This window comes from Pygocentrus nattereri, chromosome 4 (assembly GCF_015220715.1).
Source record: "Pygocentrus nattereri isolate fPygNat1 chromosome 4, fPygNat1.pri, whole genome shotgun sequence".
In the NCBI taxonomy this organism is placed as follows: Eukaryota; Metazoa; Chordata; class Actinopteri; order Characiformes; family Serrasalmidae; genus Pygocentrus; species Pygocentrus nattereri.
Genome location: NC_051214.1, coordinates 20148335 through 20171782, shown reverse-complemented (window position 1 = coordinate 20171782; position 23448 = coordinate 20148335). Strand labels below are relative to the sequence as shown.

The window sequence follows — 23448 nt, the reverse complement described above, 5'->3', positions numbered from 1 at the left end:
ATAGCTTCAGTCATTCTAGTGTTAAGTGTCTCTGAGCCCATGCAGTGATTTCCAGTACAGGATTATGCCTGTTTTTTACGCAGTGCCACCGGAGGGCGTTTTTTTTTTTTCTTTTTTCCAGAAAAGTAATGCCCCTGTCCCAGCTTTTTTGAGATGTGTTGCTGCCATCAAGTTCTAAATAAGTTAGTTTTCATGAAATAATAAAATGTCTCACTTTCAACATCTGATACAACATCTGATCTGTGTTCTGTTGTAAATAAAATGTGGGTCTGTGAGATTTGCACATCATTGCATTCTGTTTATTTACAATTACTTACACTTTACACAGCATCCCAATTTTTTTTGGAATTGGGGTGTATTTTGTTTTCTCTTTTTTTACTAAAATGCACACAAACTGTGACCATATAGGATCAGAATTTCATTTCCTATGTTAAAAAAAGGAATTTATTTTACTTCTGTTTATTTTTTCACCTGGTACCATATGGATAGTAACCCAGACAAGAGTGCAAGAAGGCACCTGGCTTGTGGATAGCTCCACCCTTGTGTATTCTTCATTTTCTTCTTTCTTAATGGTAGTCAGCAGATCCATTTCCACCTACATAAGTTTATGCAGATATATGCATATTGTTGCTGTTGGAAGAAAACCTTGTTTCTCCATTTTTGTCGTTTTTAAATTTTTTTCTGTAATTTGAAAAAACTTGTTACCCTTTACATTGTATGTAAATTTCATGAAGAATGGACCAAAAGAAATGACCCAAAATGACTTGGGGAAAAGGTCTGGTTCCATTGACTTACATTAAAAGTAAAGCAGGTTTTTTCCTTCTCCTGTAAAATTACCATTTTGGAGATATGATGTTTTCTTCTGATAACAGCGATAAATACATGTATACATTGCATTTACACTATTGTTAAAGATACATCTCTGACCACTGTGGAATGTGGTTTGAGTGACCGTAATCCGATTACAATGTGTCCTGGGTGGGTTCACACTTGGCTTTTCATGTTTACATCAAGTGAAATCCGAACATGATTTGATAACCAAAAATACATGTTGATGCGTTTCGGTTTAAAACAGCCTTTCGGTTTATCTTTGGACCCATTCTTCTTCATTATGGCAAATTATAGAACATGTCACATATAGACATGTTTGACTGAGTAAATATCACTGAAGATTAATTTCACTTTTGTTTGAGAAATATATCTTTTATAGACTGTAGTAGTTTTTCACCCCTGATGCAATAAAACCTGTGCTTAGAGGTGGATTTAGAAATCTGGATCCTACTGTAATGAGCTGCACTCTGTGTCCAAAGGTTTTATCACCCGATGTTTGTTCAAGACTAAAATCAAGAGCATTAATAGGGATTTTATCCCTTCTTTGATGCAGTCACAGCCTCTACTCTTTGGGGAGCCGTTTACACTAGATGTTGAAACATTTTTGTGAGCGTTTGATTCCATTCAGCCACAAGAGCATTAGTGTGGTCGGTTGCTGATGTTGGATGATTAGTTTTGGAACACAACTAATCCCAAAGGTAATCAGTGGTGCTCTATCACTTCAGCTCCAGTTCTCCATGGCTAAGGGCTATAAAAACAGCCCATTTAGAATGTATTGTTTTTGTGAAGTCACCAAAACCAGTCCATTAACATACACTATATAGACAAAACTATTGGGATACACCTCCTGATTACTGAGTTCAGGTGCTTCAGCCACACTCATTGCTAACAGGTGAATAAAATTCAGCACATAGCACTGCAGTCTTGATAGATAAACACTGTCAGTAGAACAGGGGTGTAAAGACTCTGGAACAGTGGAAATGTATTCTGTGGAGTAATGAATCAGCTTCTCTATCTGTCAGTCTGATAGACGAGTCTGGGTTTGGTGAATGTCAGGAGAACGTTACCTGCCTGACTGCACTGTGCCAGGTGTAACGTTTGGTGGAGGAGACTGCAAGCCACCTTTTAAAGCTACACTATATTGTCAAAAGTATTCGCTCGAATGACATTGCATTCTAAATAAATAGGGTTTAATATGATGTCGCCCACCCTTTGCAGCTATAACAGCTTCAACTCTTCTGGGAAGGCTTTCCACAAGGGTTAGGAGTGTGTTTATGGGATTTTTTGACCGTTCTTCCAGAAGCACATTTGTGAGGTCAGACACTGATGTTGGACCAGAAGGCCTGGCTCACAGTCTCCACTCTAATCCATCCCAAAGGTGTTCTATCAGGCTGAGGTCAGAATTCTGTGCAGGACAGTCATGTTCTTCCACACCAAACTGGCTCATCCATGTCTTTATGGACCTTGCTTAGTGCACTGGTGCGCAGTCATGTTGGAACAGGAAGGGGCCGTCCCCAAACTGTTCCCACAAAGTTGAGAGCATGAAATCGTCCAAAGTCTCTTGGTGCTGAAACATTAAGAGTTCCTTTCACTGGAACTAAGGGGCCGAGCCCAACTACTGAAAAACAACCCCACACCATAATCCCCCCTCCACCAAACTTTAAACTCGGCACAGTGCAGTCAGACAAGTATCGTTCTCCTGGCAACCACCAAACCCAGACTCGTCCATTGGCTTCCCAGATAGAGAAGCATGATTTGTCACTCCAGAGAACACGTTTCCACTGCTCTAGAGTCCAGTGGCAGCGCTTTACACCACTGCATTCTATGCTTTGTATTGCACTTGGTGATGTAAGGCTTGGTTGCAGCTGCTTGGCCATGGAAACCCATTCCATGAAGCTCTCTATACTGTTCTTGAGCTGATCTGAAGGCCACATGAAGTTTGGAGGTCTGTAGCAATTGACTCTGCAGAAAGTTGGTGACCTCTGCACACTATGCACCTCAGCATCTGCTGACCCAGCGCTGCCATTTTACGTGGCCGACCACTTTGTGGCTGATTTGCTGTCGTTCCCAATCACTTCAACTTTGTTATAATCCCACTGACAGCTGAGGAAATTTCACTACTGGACTTGTTGCACAGCTTGTTGTCTGATCACGGCACCACGCTGGAATTCACTGAGCTCCTGAGAGCGACCCATTCTTTCACTAATGTTTGTAGAAGCAGTCTGCAGGCCTAGGGGCTTGGTTTTATACACATGTGGCCATGGAAGTGACTGGAACACCTGAATTCAATGATTTGGATGGGTGAGTGAATACTTTTGGCAATATATTGTATCTGATATGTGTAGGGCTTCTTCAAGTACACAGTAAATGCTATGTAAGCTGTAACTCTCCCTCCTTAAAGCGTCTCAGCTACTATACTGACCAGCAAACAGTATGTAAACATGTGCTCATTTTCCAGCTTTGAGTTCGGCACATGTTGAATCACAAGCTCTGTGTGGTTTGAGACGAAGAACAGAGCACTGTGGTCTTTTAATTTTAGCATGAGACTATAGAGGTCACTTAAGGGGATGAGAAGAACAAGAGCTGAAATCTCAGTGTGGTAACATGTTAGAGGCCATATTAAAATATCAGCATGTCATGTAATTTCAAGCAGACTCATGCATCTCCCTTGGCAACCAATTCCACCACATTCACAGGGTCAACTGAGGCAATCAGTTGTAGGAGAGGAGTTGTTGCCATCAGACTCTGTAAATAGGTTGCCATCTGGTGGCTGTTGGCAGAATCACATTGATCAAGGCATGTTGCTGAGTGTTAGATGAGCTGGATTGTGTACACTCACCAGCCACTTTATTAGGTATACCTGTTCAGTTGCTTGTTAACACAAATAGCGAATCAGCCAATCACATGACCACAACTCAATGCATTTAGGCATGTAGAGGTGGTCAAGAAAACTTGCTGAATTGCAGACTGAGCATCAGAATGGGGGAAGAAAGGTGATTTAAGCGACTTTGAACGTGGCGTGGTGGTGGTGCCAGTCCATCGCAGGGCAGACAGACAGACACAGACACAGACAGTCACTCACACACTCACACCCAGGGGCAATTTAGCATGTCTAATTGGCCTGACTGCATGTCTTTGGACTGTGGGAATAAACCGGAGAACCCGGAGGAAACCCACACAGACACGGGGAGAACATGCAAACTCCACACAGAGAGGACCCCGGTCACCTGGCAGGGGAATCAAACCCAGGCCCTCCTTGCTGTGAGGCGACAGCGCTACCCACCACGCCACTGTGCCGCCCTTCTACTGCTTTAATACACCAATTAAATAAATACAGTAAGAAATTAATAAACTGGGCCGTCAACGTGGCATTTAGTATGTTTTCAGTTCCTTCCTCCAAATCGTAGTTCCTTAACGAGCAGCTTGTCGCTATGTCAGCGCAGGGAAGGAGGAGTAGCAACAATTTGGCTACAGGCTTCAGTCAATCCGAGAAAACCTGAACCATAGAACGTGGTCGTTCACTGGGCTGGTGGCGACTGTGCAGTACTGACTGAGTCGTGGACAGTTTGAGCAGATGGGCACGTGCTGATCACCCCTTACTAGTAGGCTTAACTCAGGGGTCGCAACCAAAATGTTAAGAGCTGTTTTGTCCTTTCAGCAAAAATCAAACCACCTTGGGAGGCACGACATTTTATGTCCATTTTACCCTCTTGGCAGTAAGTATGTCTCAGTATGTGCTGATGTTGTGATAGAGACTAGAAATATAAACCCAAACTCAGACTCACTTTGCTCTGCTTTAACCTTCAGCTCAGCTGTAGCTACATTTCTCACATCTCAGGAAACTTTTCTGCGAGTTTCTTGTAAAATGTCTCTCAATGTTTGACTTTTTATGAGGTTGAAGTCGCTTCTTATCCTCCAGCTTCTTTTTTAAATTGTCCCATTCCGCCCTAAATGGTGCATGAGGCGCCAGATTGTCCTGCTGCGCCATTTAAGGTGGAACAGAATTCGAATGAGAAGCAGGAGAAAGAAGCGACTTAATTTTCGTGAGTTGCTGCAGATTAAACGTATCAGCAAACCAGAGTGATTTATGAAGGAAAATAAGTCTGTCTGTCTCCAAATTATCGATTATCTCTCTTTTCCATTTTGTTCTCTGCGTTGCTGTGTGACCAGCAGTCTGCGCTGATCTTCAGGGTTAATGGGTGAATTAGCAGTTCTACATTATCTCCAGTGTTTAAGACCATTTGTTGTTCAACTGTGTTAGAACTGTGTGTTATAACGGTTTTACAGTAAAGGAGGATTATTATGATATTTTACCTAGAAATCTAGTTCTGCTGAGCCGCAGACAGAGTCAGAATCACTGATGAGGATTTTGAGGCTAAAGTGTTGCTGAAATTTAATAAAGACTCTGAATGTGAATGTCTGTACTCATGTTGATCAGGCATTCTGACCACCTCCTTGTTTCTACACTCATTGTCCATTTTATCAGCTCCACTTACTGTATAGCTGCACTTTGTAGTTCTACAGTTACAGACTGTAGTCCATCTGTTTCTCTGATACTTTGTCAGCCCCCTTTTACTCTGTTCTTCACTGGTCAGGACCCCCATGGACCCTCACAGAGCAGGTACTAGGGTGGTGGGTCATTCTCAGCACTGCAGTAACACTGATGTGGTGGTGGTTTTTAGTGTCTTGCGCTGGTATGTGTGGATCAGACACAGTAGTAATCCCAATTATAAATGTAGATACAATGTAGATACATCACATCCATAAAACCTTACCCCGCATCTCAGATGTGCAGCTTTGATGTTCTGATGCAAATATTATCTTTTCAGAAATGGGTTCTTAACAGAAGCACATCCATTCAGACCCATTGAGTTGTCCCCCCACACTGAAACACCTGAAACACCTGTGGATGTTCTCAGATCTGAGCCAAGAGTGGACCATGATATCTCTCAAAGATAAAAGCATTTAGCGCTGTTTAAGAATGGTGACAGTTTTGGTGGCCTACCAGGTCTTGTTAGGAGTCCAGTTTTCTTGATATCTTTAATTGTTTTCCTTTCTTTTCCCTTCTTTATGCAGGCAGATTATCTTCTCTAATCTCCTGAGAAATATCTTGACACCAGCACTAATTGAAGGTTACAGTCATCATCTGTGTTTACATGCGAAAGCTTGTTTGACCAACATTAGGTTTCAGTTCACACTCTTTCATTCTGTGCCCATTCTGTCTTTATCCACTCTTAATCAGCCAAGGACTCTGGGTTGTGTAAGTGCTCTGTTCGTTACGCTTCTGCAGGTGCTCTGTTGAGCGGCAAGGCAAGTGAGTCATGAATGCTGGTGATAAAAAAGCTGTTTGACGCCTGTGCTGGAAGAAGAACAGTGCAAGCACAGCTGAGAGAAATGGGATGAAGACAACATGGAAATATTAAAGATATAGTTCAACCAGACAGCATATCCCATTTCCCCCTCACCCTACCACTGAGCCCTTAGCCCTCTGTTTTGCGCGCTCACGTCTAGGGGTAGAGTGTCCCGATTCTTGTTGAGATAGAGGGGTGGGGTGAAGTGTTGGGGCTACATGGACCTCCAAAGGGAGGTTTTTCAGAGACTCCAAACAGAGTGTTATGGGAAGTACTGGTGAGATGGAGCACAAGAGACCAAAGAAACCCACAAATGTGAGGATTTCCTCTGTTAATAAATGACAATAATCACTGTTTTATCTTAGTTTAATGTAGTTTCAGTGTATTTTGGTCCTTTTTCTTCATAACAAGCATAAAAAATCACTAATAGCATGCTAATGTCTTGGTAGCTAGCTAGCTAACTTTCCCATTCCACCTTAAATTGTCCAGCAGTTCTGACGCCTGAAGCGCCAGAATGTAACTGCTGCACCAGTTGAGGTAGAACGGGAAAATTCGGACAAGAATCTGGTGAATATCTGACTTCAGCTTCACATCACTGAAGAATTAAAGGGTGGGTGATAATAAATAATTGCCCCCTACAGAGCAGCGCCAGAAGCTGTTAATGAAGTGATGCTCATTTTATTTGAGGTTTGTCCCATTTCAGAGGGAAGATGTCAACCACTGCCCTGTAGCTCAGTTCCAAGGGGTTAGGGTGACACTCAAAAACAAGGGAAAAAAAGGGATTGAGCCTCAATGTTGACTGAAAGCTGTCTAATCTACACTCATTCAGGCTGAAGTGAGCCTGATGTTATGTTTAAAGGAATTAATATCCAGTTCAAAAATATTTGCTTTGGCAGGAATAGCAGCAAAAAAGAAAATACTTGTTGAAGGACACAGGTGTCTCGGTTATTAGAACCCCCCCACCCCCTGGCTTCCAGTAACATCCGACAAATGTGACTAACAGGAAGGACGAATGGAGTCAATCAGTCTGCAGCTGTAGAGGGATAAAAGAAGATGTAAACGAAAACACGTTCATCCGTACGAGCATTCAGGCGCAAAAGTGATTCGGCGACACACTTTCCCTCCACATGAAGCTGTTACACAACAACCTTGTAATAATGTGGTGCTTCGTTTTGCGAGGATGCCTGTGCAAAACTAATTGCCTTCTTTCTCTGCTCTCCAGCATACGACGGTGCTCCCTTTCATCATAATTGAGATGAGAACAACACATCATCAATATCCCAGCAGGTTGTGTGGACTGTTGGCCGTGTGCAGCTTTGCTGTGGGATATGTTCTATGGTAATTGCCTTCACTCTCTATCACTGTGGCCTAATATCTAATCGACACCCTGATGGTACTGAGATCAGTGCCGCCGGTGGATGGCTGTGCATGCAGTCGCATGGAGTCAGCTTTTCTAGGCTTGTACAGTATAATTATTATGTCAATTAATTTTCACTAGAGCATAATAACACTTTCTGTACTGATAAGGAAACTTGACTGAGCTCTGAAATAAGCTATTTATAACTGAAGCACTTATTTAAGATTTAAGTCAATTGGGGTACTTTTACCCCAAGTTCAGTAATAAAGTTCAGGTAAAGTTCAGGCTTTGCATTGTTAACACATGCAGCCCTTAAAGGCCACCAATTCCACCAATTTCTCAACGCTTCTGCATAATGGGATGTAAACAAAGTCATTCAGAGTGGCTTCATGTAAAATGGTGTCTTGTAAAGAAACCTGCTGACTCAGATTTGCTTACAGTGGTGGTGTTTGGAATCAGGGGTCGCAATGTCTATAGCCTTTTATTAGCCATCTGAAGTGCCCAGTGAACGTATTAGAGTTTGTACCATTTAGACCGTTCTCCCAAACTAGTTCAGTCTTTTGTGTGGTCTCAGAACAAAAAATAATTATTAAAAACCAATGAAGTATTGGGACCTTGGATACAAGGTTTATGTTATGGGTTTATTTTATGATTTATTTAAAGTCAAGGCATCATCGTTTGTAGGGTACTTTCTTTTGGGAGGAAGCCGTCCGCTTAACAGGTTAAGTGCAACTGAAAGATTGCATTTAATAATGAGTTTAAGTTTTTTTATAAAAAAAAAAACTTTATTGAAAAACCTATTTAACCCCTGCACTGTAGAACAGTGAAGCTGAATCCCTGTCCCTCATGGTCACATGGTAAGCAGTTAGATCCTGTTTTAAAGTAAATATGTCCCAAAGTCTGAAAAACTGAGTAACATTTAGAATTGTCGCTACAGAAACAGATTTTCTGCAAATTGGTTCATTTTTTGCGTGTTTTTAAATAAAATATTCTGATTTTGTTTGTGTGCAAATGTTCGAAGCTGTGTTTGCTTGTCATGTACTGGCTAGTATTTTTGAGTTCTGCTCAAAATTGGCTGAAACTGTCAGAACTGAAAGATTTTGTGAAGGTTTAGTTAGTAGTGGGTACAAATTTATCACACACAAAAAATGTTTCAGTGTATTACATGGTCTGGAGTGCACACACATCTTCTAAGCCGCTTCTCCTTCTGGGTCATGGGGGGTGCTCAAGCCTATCCCAGCGGTCATCAGGCGGAAGGCAGAATACACTCTGGATAGGTTGCCAGTCCACTCCAAGGCAGGTAGACACATTCACTTACACTCAGGGGCAATTTGGACTGTGAAAGGAAACCAGGGAACCCAGAGGAGAACATGCAAACTCCGCACAGAAAGGACCCTGGTCACCCGGCCTGGGAATCAAACCCAGGCCCTTCTTGCTGTGAGGTGACAGCACTACCCACCATACCACTGTGCTGCCCACCGGTCTGGAGTATTTATGTATATTTTTTCAGATAAAACCAGTTTGGATGCTTAAGTAAACCTTTTTTTGTTGATTAGCAATGTCTGCTTTCACAGAAAAGCTTCCTGCCAGAGATGTGAGAAAACTGGTTATAGCTGAGCTAAAGCTTAAAGCAGACTGAGACATATTTAAGGACAAGGTAGAAAAATGGACATACAATGTAGAGACTCCCAAGGTGGTTTGATTTTTGTTGAAAGGACAAAATGACTGTTTCTAACATTTGGGTTGCGCCTCCTGCGCTAGTAACTCAGTTGGCCCAGTTTTGGAAGAAAGTCATTGAGGATTGAACATTCAACTTTCACACCACTAATACAGTCATATTAGTACTGAAACCTTACCAGTTGTTTCTGTGGTGACAAAGTCAACTAATTTTAAACAGAACTCAAAAACTCTGGCCAGTACATAACAAACAAACACAGCTTTGAACAGTTTTACACACACACACAAAATCAGAATATGTTTAATTAAGACGTGAGGAGTTGTAAAAAGTGACAGTTCTTAATGAACAGTTTCTACCCACAGGCTGTCAGGCTTCTGAACAAGCTGTGAAGCTGTGGGTCCGTCCCCAGTTACAGTTTCACTCAGTCACTCTGTCAGCATTATTATTATTATTATATCAGATCATCTCTGCTATGGATAATAACACCTTAACACTAAGCCACTTTAAAGAACAATAACACTGAGTCACTTAAGCCACTTTAAAATCTATATTGTCTCTGTATTTTGTGTATATTTCTCTATATTTCAAATTTTTTCTTATATTTTACTTTTACTTATTTACTATCTGTAAACTGACTATCTGAGCCTCACCACAAGCATTTCAATGCATAAATGTCCTGACATGTTGTGCAAATGACAGATAAACTTGAAACTTGAAACTAATATTACACACTCATTTTCAGACTTTGGGACCCATTTACTCTAAAGCAAGGGATCTAACTGTTAGCATTCTCACGTTCTGCTCTAAAATTAAGAGGTGTGGCTGAAATAAGGCTCTGCCTATGACAGTGACAAGAAAATGTGGGACAGCATTTTTTTTTTAAAAAGTAGATTTTTTTTCATTTAAAAATTAACTTGATAATGAATCTAAATCTTTCAGCTTTAACTTCTTAAAAGAAATTTTAAAAAAGAAAAATGTAAGTATTATTTTCACGAGTTGAAATGTAGGGCTTTAGGGTTTGAAAGAGCCACCTCCCAATAGAAAGTTATATATATATATATATATATATATATATATATATATATATATATATATATCAGTTTTTGACAATTGTCTGTTGTCCTTTACATTGCAAAAAGTAGGTAAAGTAGGTTTTACCTTCTACTGTAAAGTTACAATTTTGGAGATATGAGGTCTTCTTCCGACAACAGCGATATCAATAATGATTTTTTTTTTTTATACTATTACTATCTCAGTGCTTTGGGTGTAAATAGATCATAACATAATCATTGTAAATATCTAAGGTCTGAATGTTTTGTTGTTTTCTCTCTTTTTTTAACTATGGGACTACATTTTGAACTAATTTGGTAGAATGGTCCATATAGGTGTTTGTTTGTGGTAATGAAATGCTTATGTAGATGATATCAGAACTGTGGGGACCAAAATTCAAGCTGAGGGTGCTCCACAGTGACCAGCACCATACACATTGAACTAATTCTTTGGCATCTGTTTTGCATATCAGTTGCTTTAGCATCTCTTTATGTAAGAATGTCTTCAGAGAAACAATAAGAGCAGTGTGTGAAGGGCTGGGATGGGACTGGTAGACACATTGACACTCCACTGACTGCTTCTGCAGCCTTTCATATGGCTGGTTGGACAGACTCAGGAACAGAATTGGTCATAGACAGACCGTGGGCGCAACTGTGACTTTTTAACGGCCTCCTTTTTTCCCCCTTTGTCTCCCTCAGGATGTGTTGGGTGCATAATGTGACGGGGGTCTGGGTGTATCCACTGCTGGAGCACATTGGACCCATGGCCAGAGTTCTTTTCTTCGTCTGCCTCACAGGACTCATCAGCCTCTACTATGTACTGGGAGAGATCCTCAACAGCTACATCTGGGACTCCTCAAGGAGTAAGTGTGTGTGTGTGTGTGTGTGTGTGTGTGTGTGTGTGTTGTGTGTGTGTGTGTGTGTGTGTGGGTGTGTGTGTGTGTGTGTGTGAGAGCTTGAAATATTTGTCCAAACTATTCACACTGGGTCAGGTTCGGATATCATCTCTCACAGATTTGTCACGCTTGGGTCAAGTTCAGATCTCATGTTTGCGTTTCTCACAGTCTGTCTCCCAACTTGAACCTGCATTAACCCTGTTTTTCCTTTTCTCCACACTTTATTCTTACGCCCTACTTTTATTACCTTAAACCAATGGTCGCCAAAGCTGGTCCTGGAGATTTACTGTCTTGCATGGTTTAGTTCCAGCCTCAGTCTGCAGAAAGCCCAGACTGGCTTGATCAGATGCATTAGGAGGGGCAGCATGTTAGATGCTGGTTATGGCTAAACTCTATAGGACAAGAGATCTTCAGGAGGAGGGGTGGTGAACACTGGGTTAAATAGTTTTTACTTAGGCAGGCTGGAGTCACAGCGAGGCCCACAAAACCACAAGTCCCATTTGGCGCATTTGCGGTTGTCATTTGCACATGCCTGCGAGGACTGTGAGACTTAAAACCCCAATTCCAATGTTGGGATGTTGTGTAAAACATAAATAAAGACAGAATATGATGATTTGCAAATCCTTTTCAACCTATATTCAGTTGAGTTTTTTATAAATATTTACTCATTTTGAATTTAATGCCTGCAACATGTTCCAAAGAAGTTGGGACAGGGGCAACAAAAGACTGGGAAAGTTGAGTAATGCTCAAAAACACCTGTTTGGAACATTCAACAAGTGAACAGGTTAATTGGAAACAGGTGAGTATCATGAATGGGTATAAAGGGAGCATCCCTGAAAGGCTCAGTCGTTCACAAGCAAGGATGGGGCGAGGTTCACCACTTTGTGAACAACTGCATGAGCAAATAGTCCAGCAGTTTAAGAACAACATTTCTCAAGTGCAATTGCAAGGAATTTAGAGATTTCATCATCTACAGTCCATAATAGCATCAAAAGATTCAGAGAATCTGGAGAAATCTCTCCAAGTAAATCGGCAAGACAGAAAACCAACATTGAATTCAACATTTAATGCAGTGACCTTTGATCCCTCAGGTGGCACTGCATTAAAAACCGACATCATTCTGTAACGGATATTACCACATGGGCTCCAGAACACTTCAGAAAACCACTGTCAGTGAACACAGTTCGTCGCTCCATCTAAAAGTGCAAGTTAAAACTCTGCCATGCAAAGTGAAAGCCATATATCAACAACACCCAGAAACGCCGCCAGCTTCTCTGGGCCTGAGCTCATCTGAGATGGACTGACGCGAAGTGGAAAAGTGTCCTGTGGTCTGACGAGTCCACATTTCAGATTGTTTTTGGAAATCATGGACGTCGTGTCCTCCGGGCCAAAGAGGAAAAGGGCTGTCTGGATTGTTATCAGCGCAAAGTTCAAAAGCCAGCATCTCTGATGGTCTGGGGGGCTGTTAGTGCCCATGGCATGGGTAACTTGCACATCTGTGAAGGCACCATTGATGCTGAAAGGAACATACAGGATTTGGAGCAACATATGCTGCCATCCAAGCAACGTCTTTTTCAGGGACGTCCTGCTTATTTCAGCAAGATAATGGCAAGCCACATTCTGCCATTGTTACAACAGCGTGGCTTCGTAGTAAAAGAGTGCGGGTACTAGACTGGCCTGCCTGCAGTCCAGACCTGTCTCCCATTGAAAATGTGTGGCGCATTATGAAGCACAAAATACGACAATGGAGACCCCGGACTGCTGAGCAACTGAAGTTGTACATCAAGCAAGAATGGGAAAGAATTCCACATACAAAGCTTCAACAATTAGTGTCCTCAGTTCCCAAACGCTTATTGAGTGTTGTTAAAAGGAAAGGTGATGTAACACAGTGGTAAACATGCCCCTGTCCCAACTTCTTTGGAACGTGTTGCAGGCATCAAATTCAAAATGAGTGAATATTTGAAAAAAAAACAATAAAGTTTATCCATTTGAACATTAAATATCTTGTCTTTGTAGTGTATTCAATTGAATATAGGATGAAAAGGATTTGCAAATCATCGTATTCTGTTTTTATTTATGTTTTACACAACATCCCAACTTCACTGGAATTGTGGTTGTAAGATTATATTAAGTGACCCTTATTAGTTCCACAATGGGGAAATTTCACCTCTGCATTTGAACCATCCGTGCAGTGAAACACCACATACACACTAGGGGGCACACTTGCCCGGAGCGGTGGGCAGCCCTATCCGCAGCACCTGGGGAGCAGTTAAAGGTTGGGTGTCTTGCTCAATGTCACCTCAGTCACATACTGTTGGCTCAGGGGATCAAACTGGCGACCTTCCGCTCACAGAGCCAGTTCCCTAACCTCCAGCCCACAACTGCCCCTCCAATTTCTAATTTTGCTGCCCTTTCTGTGGCCTTTGGTGTGGCATCAGTGTGCTGTACTACATTGTAGCATATCGTTACCAGGTTTTATAACTCCAACAGTCTATAACTCTATGTTCCTATTCAGAAATGCTAATGCGTCAACGTGCTCCAGGTTGGGGTAAAGAATGAAGCGGTTGAGGACAAGCCCTGCCACAGAAAACACCGTCCCTGATGACATGGATGTAGCTAGCATGCACAAGTAGACTCTTTTTAGCTGCTGTTGTTTGTTCTCATTGCTTTCCACCTGTTCAATGCAGCATCATTGTGAAGTGGCATAGACCTGTCCTTGCAGTAATGGTGAAGTTTTGTTTGAGTCGTTTTTTGTGGTGTAATCGCTACAGCTCAGACGCGCTGGCCTTCATACATACAGCTTTTGAGATAGTTATACAGACATTCCTGTTTCCAGACAGATGAATGAAAAACCACATGAAGTTTGGAGGTCTGTATCGATTGACTCTGCAGAAAGTTGGCGACCTCTGCGCACTATGCGCCTCAGCATCCGATGACCCCGCTCTGTCATTTTATGTGGCCGACCACTTCGTGGCTGAGTTGCTGTCGTTCCCAATACCTTCCACTTTTTTACAATACCACTGACAGTTGACTGTGGAATATTTAGTAGTGAGGAAATTTCACGACTGGACTTGGTGGCGTCTGATCACGGTACCACGCTGGAATTCACTGAGCTCCTGAGAGTGATCTATTCTTTCACTAATGTTTGTAGAAGCAGTCTGCAGGCCCAGGGGCTTGGTTTTATATACCTGTGGCCATGAAAGTGATTGGAACTATTTTTGGAATTATAGTTTATTTCACATTCCATCCTGCCTTTTATTGGAATTATGTTTGTAAATCATTCTCTGTGAGTTTCATAAACGAGTCCTATTCTGTTTTTATGTTGTAAGTGAGAGCTTTATCCAAAAGTTGTCCCCGATCTAATTAGGTCTTTAACAAAGAAAACATTTTTATTATAGCAAAAAAGTCAAGGATGTCACTTGAGATGGGGGGATGAGTGCTGCAGAGCAGTAACCAAATTCATTGTTAACAGTGATTATAGCCATTTTTAACTGTTTAAGCTCCCTGGTTTAAAGAGGCTAACTTGCATAACTATACATTACATGCTTTATTTAGATGGTCCCCTATAGATTATCTACAGCTGCTTGAATTATAAACAAACTTTCTGGTGAAACGTGGTTGATTATCAACAATGTTAAGGTTAGGCTTATTAGTTGGTGTAGGTTTTGCCTTGAGGTTGAGGATAAGTTTAGGATTAGAAACAGATTTAATAGAATCTTTCACACGCAACTTCAAGTTGTATGTAGTAGATATTTAGTTGAATCTTAGTTAAAGATATACCGAACATCTACAAAGCATCTACAGTGGACCATCCAAAGTGTTACCATGCTTTGTTGAGTCCAAACCACCGTTGAGCTTAGACAGTGCCAGAAACAGAAGTCACTGCTGACACCTGGAATGAAAGACAGACAACACGCAATTAAGTCACAGCGTAAGTGCAATACAAAGTATATCCATAAGTACTTGATTAATGGTAATTGAAGTGCTTCACAGAGAGATGGGTCTTCACTCGGTGTTTGATAGCGTGGGACTCTGCCGTTTGGACAGCAAGTGGAAGTTTGCGCCAGGACAGAGAAAAGTCAATGCTTGTCTTCTATGCGTCTTGTAGGATGGTGGGTCATATCAGGCTGTACTTGATGCTAGCTAGCTAGCTAGGTAGCTAGCTAGCTAGCTAGCTAGATAGATAGATAGATAGATAGATAGATAGATAGATAGATAGATAGATCCATGAATAGAAGCAGTGGTGCAGGTTGTGTCTCGTGGGTGAACCGAGTGATTAAACACTGTACAGATGCCCATCGTGGTGCAGGGGAATGGACTGGATCATGTTGGGTCAGTTTAAGGCAGGTTGTTTTTTCAGGCTATGTTCAGGTTTGGATGAACCTTTCAGGACCAATAACAGATTTAGTGTGAATGTGTTCACTCACTTTCACCTGCAGACAGCAGACACATTCAACAGCCAGGTAGATAAATCTCTCTCTCTCTGTGTCTCTCTCTCTCTCTCTCTCTCTCTCTCTCTCTCTCTCTCTCTCTCTCTCTCTCTCACACACTCTCTCACTCCCCCACACACACAGCAAACAGAGGTTCTACACACACTGACCTCCAGGTTGCTATACATCCCTCTGTGGTCTCCTTGTGCACCCACACTCCTTACTCCTCTGCCCAATAGCATCATTAGAGCTTAGCAGTGTGGAGCGTAACAAAGCTTGTGGGCGTCACGTCGCTACAGGCAGTGCAGAACACATGGGAACAGCCCTGCGAGCAGTGATAACAGCACACAGAGAAGCCTTCGCTGCCTCCCACCTGATTGACACTGACCCACAAATCACTGAGGGCGCTTGAAGTATCTGCACACACTCCACTATTATACACTCCACTACAGCTGAAATGGCCCTGCTAGTTCACTTACAGGCTTAATACACATCGTCTCTTTTTCATCCCAGAATCATACTACCTCGACTAGGCCATGCTCGCAACAAGCCATTAAACACACTCCTTACCCAGAGATGTTGATATGACTGCATCTGATTAAAAGTCCAGTCCAGGCCAGTTGCAAACAAACTGGCCCAATAATAAAAGACTGGGAAATTTGAGGAATGCTCAAAAAACACCTATTTGGAACATTCCACAGCTGAACAGGTTAATTGGAAACAGGTGAGTGTCATGATTGGTTATACAGGGAGCATCCCTGAAAGGCTCAGTCGATCACAAGCAAGGATGGGATGAGGTTCACTACTTTGTGAACAACTGGTGAGCAAATAGTCCAACAATTTAAGAACAACGTTTCTCAACATGCAATTGCAAGGAATTTAGAGATTTCATCATCTACAGTCCATAATATCATCAAAAGATTCAGAGAATCTGGAGAAATCTCTGCATGTAAGCAGCAAGGCAGAAAACTAACATTGAATGCCCTTGACCTTCGATCCCTCAGGCGGCTCTGCATTAAAAACCGACATCATTCTGTAACGGATTTTACCACATGGGCACAGGAACACTTCAGAAAACCACTGTCAGTGAACACAGTTCGTCGCTCCATCTACAAGCGCAAGTTAAAACTCTGCCATGCAAAGTGAAAGCCATATATCAACAACACCCAGAAATGCTGCCAGCTTCTCCGGGCCTGAGCTCATCTGAGATGGACTGACACAAAGTGGAAAAGTGTCCTGTGGTCTGATGAGTCAACATTTAAAATTGTTTTTGGAAATCATGGACGTCGTGTCCTCTGGGCCAAAGAGGAAAAGGACTGTCTGGTTTGTTATCAGTGCAAAGTTCAAAAGCCAGCATCTCTGATGGTCTGGGGGTGTGTTAGTGCCCATGGCATGCGTAACTTGCACATCTGTGAAGGCACCATTAATGCTGAAAGGTACATACAGGATTTGAAGCAACATATGCTGCCATCCAAGCAACGTCTTTTTCAGTGACGTCCCTGCTTATTACAGCAAGACAATGCCAAGCCACATTCTGCACGTGTTACAACAGCGTGGCTTCGTAGTAAAAGAGTGCCCAGACCTGTCTCCCACTGAAAATGTGTGGCGCATTGTGAAGCGCAAAATACGACAACGGAGACCCCGGACTGTTGAACAACTGAAGTTGTACATCAAGCAAGAATGGGAAAGAATTCCACCTACAAAGCTTCAACAATTAGTGTCCTCAGTTCCCAAACACTTATTGAGTGTTGTTAAAAGGAAAGTGTAACACAGTGGTAAACATGCCCCTGTCCCAACTTCTTTAGAACGTGTTCCAGGCATCAAATTCAAAAAGGGTGAATATTTGCAAAAAACAATAAAGTTTATCCATTTGCACTTTAAATATCTTGTCTTTGCAGTGTATTCAATTGAATATAGGTTAAAAAGGATTTGCAAATCATTGTATTCTGTTTTATTTATGTTTTACACAACGTCCCAACTTCATTGGAATTGGGGTTGTAGACCGACTGGTAAACCTTATGGCCTTATGGCTCAGCCCCCTCTTCACCTCTACAGTCCGGTACAGTGACCGCATTACTGCTGCCACCTGTCCCAGCCTGCAGCCGATCTCAACATCCCTCTTCCCATCAGTCGTGAACAAGACCCCAAGATACTTAAACTCCTCCACCTGAGGCAAGTCCTTTCCCCTTACCTGGAGTGGGCATGCCATCATTTTCCACCAATCCAAAAACCCTCCATGAAAAATGGACACAGACATGTACCCTGCTCGGGAGAGGGTCACTGGGCCCTACCCATGAAGCCAGGCCTGGTGGTAGCGTCCCTCAGTGAGCGCCTAGTGGCTGAGCAGCCCAAGTAACCTGGCCGGGCTGAGCCCGAAGAGGCAGCGTGGGGAGACCATGTGGGCCCGCCACCTGCAAGGTCCAGAGCAGTGCAGCGCCATATAGGTAGTGGGAGGTTGCAGGGGGGGCCTTTGGTGGCCTAGGCCCTGCAGAAGAAACTGGCTCTTGGTACAAGATATTCAGTGTGTCCCAAATCAGGGGCAGGATCCTTAACCTGCGTAGAGGTTATGGAGGCTGAACCTAAATGAGACGGTGTGCTCTACAGTGGATCGGATTTCCTGTTTGTGGCAGAGCACCGCTGTTCCCGTGCATCATGGAACGCTGCTCCTGTCAAGTTATTTTTAGTTCTATAAAGATGAAGCAAGAAACTTTGATTTCAATTGTTTATTTTTTCATTTAGTAGAGCTGGAGATGTTTCCCAGATGGCTACTGATGAGATTGTTTTATTTTGCTTTTTTTTTACATTTGTTAGTTATTATTATTATTATTAGCTATTCGACTCAGTTTAAACCCAGTATTTATATTTAAAAGTGTCTTTTCGATGTGAAGGAGGCTTCGAAACAGAACAGCGTAGTGGCGCCACGGTGACGCAGTTGGCCTTCAAATGCAGCCTCCTAAGGATGCAGCCCCTGAATTGGGACACAGTGGTAGTGTTAATAGAGTGCAGCAGTGAATCTGGCATGTTTATTGTGTTAAAATAAATAACTGAACATTCCAGTTTAGATTAGATCAACTATGCAAATTCACACTGTTCTCCTCCTACATGGCTTGCTGTTAGTGTGTGTGTGTGTGTGAGGGTGGACAACATGGACAGGCTGCTGAATGGCTACAGCTGCTACAGCAGAACCCTACACTGGACACTTGTGATATTTTAAACATCTGGTATTTTTAGATAAATTGTTATGCTGGGTCCACCAGATGACTGAGTAACATAGACATCAACACCACACATGGGTTATTTGGGTTTATATTTATTTATTTATTTTTAGTGTGGGAGCGTAATTTGAAATAATCCAGTAGAATGATACTCAAGTATAAATTTAAATTTACCTTTAGATTTTTACCCAAGTTTATTTTTCTGCATTCTCCCCGTTTAGATCAGGTTTTGAGATCGGGTGCTAACATGATCTGCTTCATGTCGTCTTATCTGCAGGTGCTGTAGAGTCTAACAAGGATAAAACTGACTGAGTCCTCCGCCTGTGAGGTGCAGCAGCCATCTAAAGATCACTCTCCTATTACTACAACCACTCTGCTGGGACTCTGGGCAGTGAATATGACTCAGAAATGATCAATAATCAGCGTAACAATGAAATATGTTACTGACCTTATCCTGATGGTTTTCTCCTCTTTCTCCAGTTCAGCTCTTGAGACATCACCCTCATCCTGGCTGTTCTCCTTTAGGGAAGGAAAGCACAGACATTTTATAATTATATTACTGTGGTGACTCTGGGGGGCAGCGTTTTTCAGAATACCTCAAATATTAAATTAAACAGAATAACTGTCTTACTGTACATGTTTAAGGCCAGTATTGCTACTTTACTGTGTGTTATGTTGTATTTCATGTCTCTCATCATAAGGGATGCTCCATGTTCACTTGCATAAGTATATGATTACTTAAACCGAGCACAATTTATTGCCTATAAATCATCTAGTGAGGATGTTTTTGGAAAAATAACTACTCTTTATGTCTGTGAGGTGTGAGAAAGCTTAGTGAAAAGTCAAAAAATCTTAAAGAAGCAATAAATAGCATTTTGTTTCTTGTCGGAAACATATTACTGGTTTGCTGCCAGTCACACGACTTACCTTGGCACTAGAATTGGAAGTAACCTGCATATTTATCCTGACTGTAAATAAGTAAGCCATTTCTCTGGTGCATGAACTGCTATTACATTACATTTCATTACATTACATTTAGCAGATGCTTTTATCCAAAGCGACTTACAAATAATGAGGTACATAGAACAAACATAGTCAGGCCTTAAAGGAGGCCAAAGGGTAACAGCGGGGTAGAGAAGGGAAGGAGGGCAAGAAGGAGCTATGAGAATTTACTTCTTACCCTGTCACTTTCCATGGTTACAACCAACAAATATTGTTTTCTTTTTGTTGTACTGTTATTTTCTATAATATATATAAAAAGATCTAATTTACACAGTTTTCCACTTTCCCTAGATGTAGTCAATCGTCAAAAACATGTTTGGAGTCCAGTATTTGCTTCTTTAGTTTAGAACTGGCGCTGCGAGGCTAATGTTGCTAACAAACACCAGAACTCAATAGTCACCCAAATAGCCCAAATGTGTTTGCATAAAAATACACCAATAAAATTACTTCTTGTCCCCTCAAACCACATCCAGGTGTTTATTAAGGTTACAAAGACTTGTCAGTGTGTTTTTTGAACAGTATTATCTACTGTGAGCTATAAAAAAGAAACAAAACTTTATTTATGCACAGCTATTTCAGACAACAGTAGGGCTGGTATTAACAAACCAGTCGTAAAATCACAAAAACTGTTTCTAGAACAGGCCTCCTACCCCTGAGGAGGTTTGTAAACACAGGCCTGTTGGCTAAAAAGGCTGCTTGCAATGTTCAGCTGTCATAAAACAGCAGTGCTGGATGAAGTACACAATCCATGTACTTGAGTTAAAGTAGAGACACGCAAGGTAAAATATTACTCCAGTAAAAGTAGAAGTTCCTCCCTTTAGACCTCCACTTGAGTAAAAGTACTAAACTATTTACCTTCAAATGTACTTAAGTATAAAGTAAAAGTACTAAAAGAGTAATTATGGCTCTGATGTCCTGTTATCATTTTATAACAAGACTCGCTTCTTGAACTCATTTTAGGTGAAAGTCCTCCAGTGTCTCTCTTGGTAAACCAGTCTTTTAATAGAACGTCATTAATTAGTGACGCTGACGTCTATTAAAATGATCATAAGCACAAAACACTGAAGGTAAACAGTTTCCATCAGGGAGAACCGAGTGGCTCTGAAATCACTTTTTACACACAAGCAAAGTTTCAGTTTAAGATTTATTTACAACTTAGTTCCAAGTTTAAGTTTAATAAAAACTGGCTTTAAACTCAGGATCACAAATGAGCTCCTTTACTATATTGATCTGTAGGTCTCTGTTCATAAACATAAACCAGCCCAAACTAATTTACTATAAAATGAAATGGTGTTTGTAGAAATTCAGAAAAAAGCTGCGTCAGTCTCGACTGCATATGTGGACATATTTCTATATTGTGCTCTATTTACACAAAGTTAGGTTAGTTCATCATTTATGTTGAACAGACTCTCCCAAAATTTTACGCTGCTGCGCTGACGTTGAACCGTGTGCTGCACTGGGTCGGTATGACCAACAGGTCAAAACAAGCCCTCAACAAAGTGACCGCTGTGCCCTGATTGGTGTTCCTGCTTTGCGCTTCTTTCGTTTTGACATGTTACGTTTTTATACACACAGAAACCAAAAGTAACGCCAGATTTCTCAAAATGTAGTGGAGGAAAAAATCAGATATTAGACTTTGAAATGTAGTGAAGTGAAAGTAAAAAGTCTTTACAGACTTAAAAACTTCAGTACAGATACACGAAAAAATACTAAAGTACAGAAACTAATTACATTTACTTAGTTACCGTCCACCACTGCTAAACAGCTACAAATTTAGTTCATTTTTATAGTTTACAGTAAGCTGTACTGTGTCCTAAGCCACATCTAGGAGGCTGCACAAGACCTGTATGCAGTCAGAGCAGTTTTGTTAGTGTATTTTTACAGAAATTATTTGGGTGACTATTGAGTCCTGTTGTTAGCAATGTTAGCTTTGTTAGCAATGTTAGCAGCACCAATTCTAAAATAAAGAGCAAACTTTGGCCTCCAAAAATATCTTGGCCAATTGAGAACATAGAGATTAAGTGGAAAAAGGTGTAAATGTGACTTTTTCGCCAAGCTGTTACTTTGAAGTGCCCAACAGAAATTCTGTTTATTGTTTCTTTCTCAAGTACTGTAGAGGAACAATTAACAGACATACCAGAGAAATGTTCCTGTAGTCTCTTTCTGCATCTCCCCAAAGGCATCTCAAACGAAAGGTGATGACTGTAACCTTGTGTGTCTGTGCTTTTTTTATTTATTAATAAAAAACAGGATGGAAAAACACAGCTGACTCATCGACTCATGCTTTGCCAGCAGAAGGTGTGAAGTTATCGAGAGCATGGAAGTGTTTCTACAAGTCAGTGTGAATTCAGCTTAAACCATGCTTTATCCTCTCTCTCTCTCTCTCTCTCTCTCTCTCTCTCTCTATCTCTCCTCTCTTTCTCTTTCTCTCCCTTTCTCTCTCTCTCTGTCTCTCTCTCCTCTCTCTCTCTCTCCCTTTCTCTCTCTCTCTGTCTCTCCTCTCCCTCTCTCTCTGTCTCTCTATCTCTCCTCTCTCTCTTTCTCTCTCCCTTTCTCTCTCTCTCTCTACCTTTCTCTCTCTCTCTATCTCTCTCCTCTCTCTCTCTCTCTCTATCTCTCTCCTCTCTCTCTCTCCCTTTCTCTCTCTCTCCCTTTCTCTCTCTCTATCTCTCTCCTCTCTCTCTCTCTCTCTCTCTCTCTATCTCTCCTCTCTCTCTTTCTCTCTCCCTCTCTACCTTTCTCTCTCTCTCTCTCTCTCTATCTCTCCTCTCTCTCTTTCTCTCTCTCTCCCTTTCTCTCTCTCTCTATCTCTCTCCTCTCTCTCTCTCTCTCTCTCTCTCTCTCTATCTCTCCCCTCTCTCTCTCTCCCTTTCTCTCTCTCTCTCTCCCTTTCTCTCTCTCTATCTCTCTCCTCTCTCTCTCTATCTCTCCTCTCTTTCTCTCTCCCTCTCTACCTTTCTCTCTCTCTCTCTCTCTCTCTATCTCTCCTCTCTCTCTTTCTCTCTCTCTCCCTTTCTCTCTCTCTCTGTCTCTCTCTCCTCTCTCTCTATCTCTCCTCTCTCTCTCTCTCTCTCTCTCCCTTTCTCTCTTTCTCTGTCTCTCTCTCTCTCCCTTTCTCTCTCTCTCTGTCTCTCCTCTCTCTCTCTCTCTCTCTCTCTCTCTCTATCTCTCCTCTCTCTCTTTCTCTCTCCCTTTCTCTCTCTCTCTCTACCTTTCTCTCTCTCTCTCTCTCTCTCTCTGCTCTCTCTCTCTCTATCTCTCCTCTCTCTCTCCTTTCTCTCTCTCTCTCTCCCTTTCTCTCTCTCTATCTCTCTCCTCTCTCTCTCTCTCTATCTCTCCTCTCTCTCTTTCTCTCTCCCTCTCTACCTTTCTCTCTCTCTCTCTCTATCTCTCCTCTCTCTTTCTCTCTCTCTCCCTTTCTCTCTCTCTCTCTCTCTATCTCTCCTCTCTCTCTCTCTCTCTCTCTCTCTCTCTATCTCTCCCCTCTCTCTCTCTCCCTTTCTCTCTCTCTCTCCCTTTCTCTCTCTATCTCTCTCTCCTCTCTCTCTCTCTCTCTCTCTCTCTCTATCTCTCCTCTCTCTCTTTCTCTCTCCCTCTCTACCTTTCTCTCTCTCTATCTCTCCTCTCTCTCTTTCTCTC

General features: G+C 41.9%; 1 protein-coding gene across 1 annotated transcript in view; it reads left to right on the top strand.

The window, feature by feature from the left end:
- Window positions 1-20651, top strand: part of aig1 (androgen-induced 1 (H. sapiens)) — a 67671-nt gene extending 47020 nt beyond the window's left edge. Inside the window, exons 4-6 of the mRNA XM_017701003.2 lie at window positions 7405-7520; window positions 10966-11129; window positions 19085-20651. Of these exons, the coding sequence (XP_017556492.1) occupies window positions 7405-7520; window positions 10966-11129; window positions 19085-19119 (315 nt within the window). The 3' untranslated portion in view covers window positions 19120-20651. The remainder of the gene's footprint in view (window positions 1-7404; window positions 7521-10965; window positions 11130-19084) is intronic.
- The last annotated feature ends 2797 nt before the right edge of the window (window positions 20652-23448 follow it).